The sequence below is a fragment of the Sinocyclocheilus grahami genome, unplaced genomic scaffold (genome assembly GCF_001515645.1).
Source record: "Sinocyclocheilus grahami isolate Dianchi unplaced genomic scaffold, SAMN03320097.WGS_v1.1 scaffold30286.1, whole genome shotgun sequence".
Lineage (NCBI taxonomy): Eukaryota > Metazoa > Chordata > Actinopteri > Cypriniformes > Cyprinidae > Sinocyclocheilus > Sinocyclocheilus grahami.
In genome coordinates, this window is record NW_015521057.1 from 1 (window position 1) to 2,437 (window position 2,437).

Genomic DNA, 2,437 nt, shown 5'->3' on the forward strand with positions numbered 1-2,437 from the left:
ATATATATATATATATATGTGTGTGTGTGTGTGTAAATATATATAGAGAGAGAGAGAGACACACACACAAAGTATGTTGCATGCATTTTTAACTTGTAAGAACTGAACTGACCTGAATGTTTCATTCGTTCCAAGAGAACCTTTCGAATCTTCTGTCGTCGTGGTAACAGATGAACTGTAACATGCCTCAGCATTTTGAAGGCCTGGTTGCATCTGTTGCAAGTTGCTACTTCTACTGCAGATGGCAGTATTTCACACTTTCATTACCCTTCCTTTTTCAAGACATTTCCTCCCAAAATATAACGGAGATTGAGAATTTTTGGAAGTTCACAAGTTTGAGTTAGCTGACTTTTAACTCACCCCCCCCCTTCTGACTCTGTCCCTCCAACGGATGGGATGCCAGGACGTTCGCCGTAGGGGAAATCATTTTATATCGAAACTGGACTTTCCAGGTAAGAAATACAAGACAACATAGTCAACATGCATTGTGGAGATATGTTAAAACTTAAAAGTTAGTATGATACAAATGGTATAGGCCTATATGTGTGTATTTATGCATGTTTTATTAGGCGATTTCTTTTTAAATAGTGGTCGTTTGTTTATAGTCTGGTTTCTTGTTTTTCAAAGTATATAGTTTAAAAATATTTTAGTAGGTTAAATCTGTGATTAAAAAAATGTTAAGCCTCAGCAGTTTGTTTTCCAGAAATAGTGTATTTTTGGGATTAAAAAAAGACTATATGTAAATATGTTTTAAAATATTTAATCCTTTAGTATTTGTGTTTTAGCATTTTACTTGTTCTGAATTGTATATAGTTAAAAGCGATATTTTTTAAAGTTAAATATCTGTTGAAAAGTCAGAAAACCACAGAGCATTCATTTAGAGCAGGAATTGACCCAGGAACATTTCTGAAGATGAGCCAAGGACTTATGTTATTGTATTTGGCAGTCATATGGGGAGCGAGGAGACCGCTCGGATGTGTTTAACACTGGGCTTCATCTATGTTTATAATACTCATTGAATTTACTGTCTTTGTCAGCTTGAAGGTTGCTCATCTCCGGTCTAATCCAGAACATCTGTCATCATGGGTGACTGGAGCGCGCTGGGGAAACTTCTTGACAAGGTCCAGGCGTACTCCACGGCAGGAGGCAAAGTCTGGCTCTCCATCCTCTTCATCTTCAGGATCCTGGTCTTGGGGACGGCGGTGGAGTCTGCCTGGGGAGATGAGCAGTCGGCGTTCAAGTGCAACACGCTGCAGCCCGGCTGCGAGAATGTGTGCTACGACAAGTCGTTCCCCATCTCCCATGTGCGCTTCTGGGTGCTGCAGATCATATTTGTGTCCATGCCGACCCTCCTGTACCTCAGCCACGTCGTGTTCCTCATGCACAAGGAGGAGAAACTGAATAAAAAGGAGGAGATATTACGAGACATCCAGAGCAAAGGAGGAGATGTGGATGTGCTGTTGAGGAAAATTAAAATGAAGAAGTTCAAGTATGGCCTGGAAGATCACGGGAAGATCAAAATGAGAGGAGGGATATTTTACACATATATAGTGAGCATCGTCTTGAAGTCCATATTTGAAATTGTTTTCCTGTTGATTCAGTGGCACCTTTATGGATTCAAGCTGTCGGCTGTTTATATGTGTCAGAAGTTCCCTTGTCCACATAAAGTGGACTGCTTTTTGTCTCGTCCCACCGAGAAGACGGTTTTTATCATCTTTATGTTGGTCGTGTCGCTTGTCTCTCTGGCCCTCAACGTCTTTGAGTTTTTTTACGTGATTTTCAAGAGGATGAAGGATCGATTCAAAGAGTCGGAGAAAAACTTTGATAGGGCCTGTAATATCAAGCCTTGCCCAAGGAACTTGTCCAGTTACGGGTATTACAGCGACTGCTCGGCCCCCGTTCTTAATCTGGGCTACAACCTAAATACGGGCGACAAGTCCAACTCCTCTGACAATTACGACAAGCAGGCTAATGAGCAGAACTGGACTAATTACAGTACAGAACAGAACCAGCTGGGTCACACCCAGCGCTTTCCATATTCTGAGAAAGTGGCTCTGGGGAAGGATCTTCTGCTGCTCAAAGAGCTTGAACCTCGACCGAGTAGTCGAGCGAGCAGTCGGGCCCGGCCGGATGATCTTGACATCTAGCAGAAGCATCAAACACAGACCCATGGACAATTTCTACCTTTCACAAATGGTGAATATTAAAAAAAAACTGTGAAAAGGACACTGGTCACTGACATCCAAAGAGTATTGTTTCAGCATTTATATTTATTTTATTAGTTTTTTCTATTGTAACTCATGCCAAACAGTTTTTGTTAAGTGATCTGTATTTATGAGCTGTGATTGTGAAAATGTAAATAATTTCACAGGTTTCCTCTAAAATAAATGTTTAATACAGTATATGGGTAGTTTATGCATATGTATCCATAAACCTT

General features: G+C 40.7%; 1 protein-coding gene across 1 annotated transcript; it reads left to right on the forward strand.

Annotated features, from left to right (window-relative positions):
• Window positions 1-1,082: 1,082 nt before the first annotated feature.
• LOC107580303 (gap junction alpha-1 protein-like) lies at window positions 1,083-2,298 on the forward strand. Its single transcript, XM_016266025.1, has one exon. The coding sequence runs from the start codon at window positions 1,083-1,085 to the stop codon at window positions 2,145-2,147; it is 1,065 nt and encodes a 354-aa protein (XP_016121511.1). The 3' UTR covers window positions 2,148-2,298.
• Window positions 2,299-2,437: the final 139 nt, after the last annotated feature.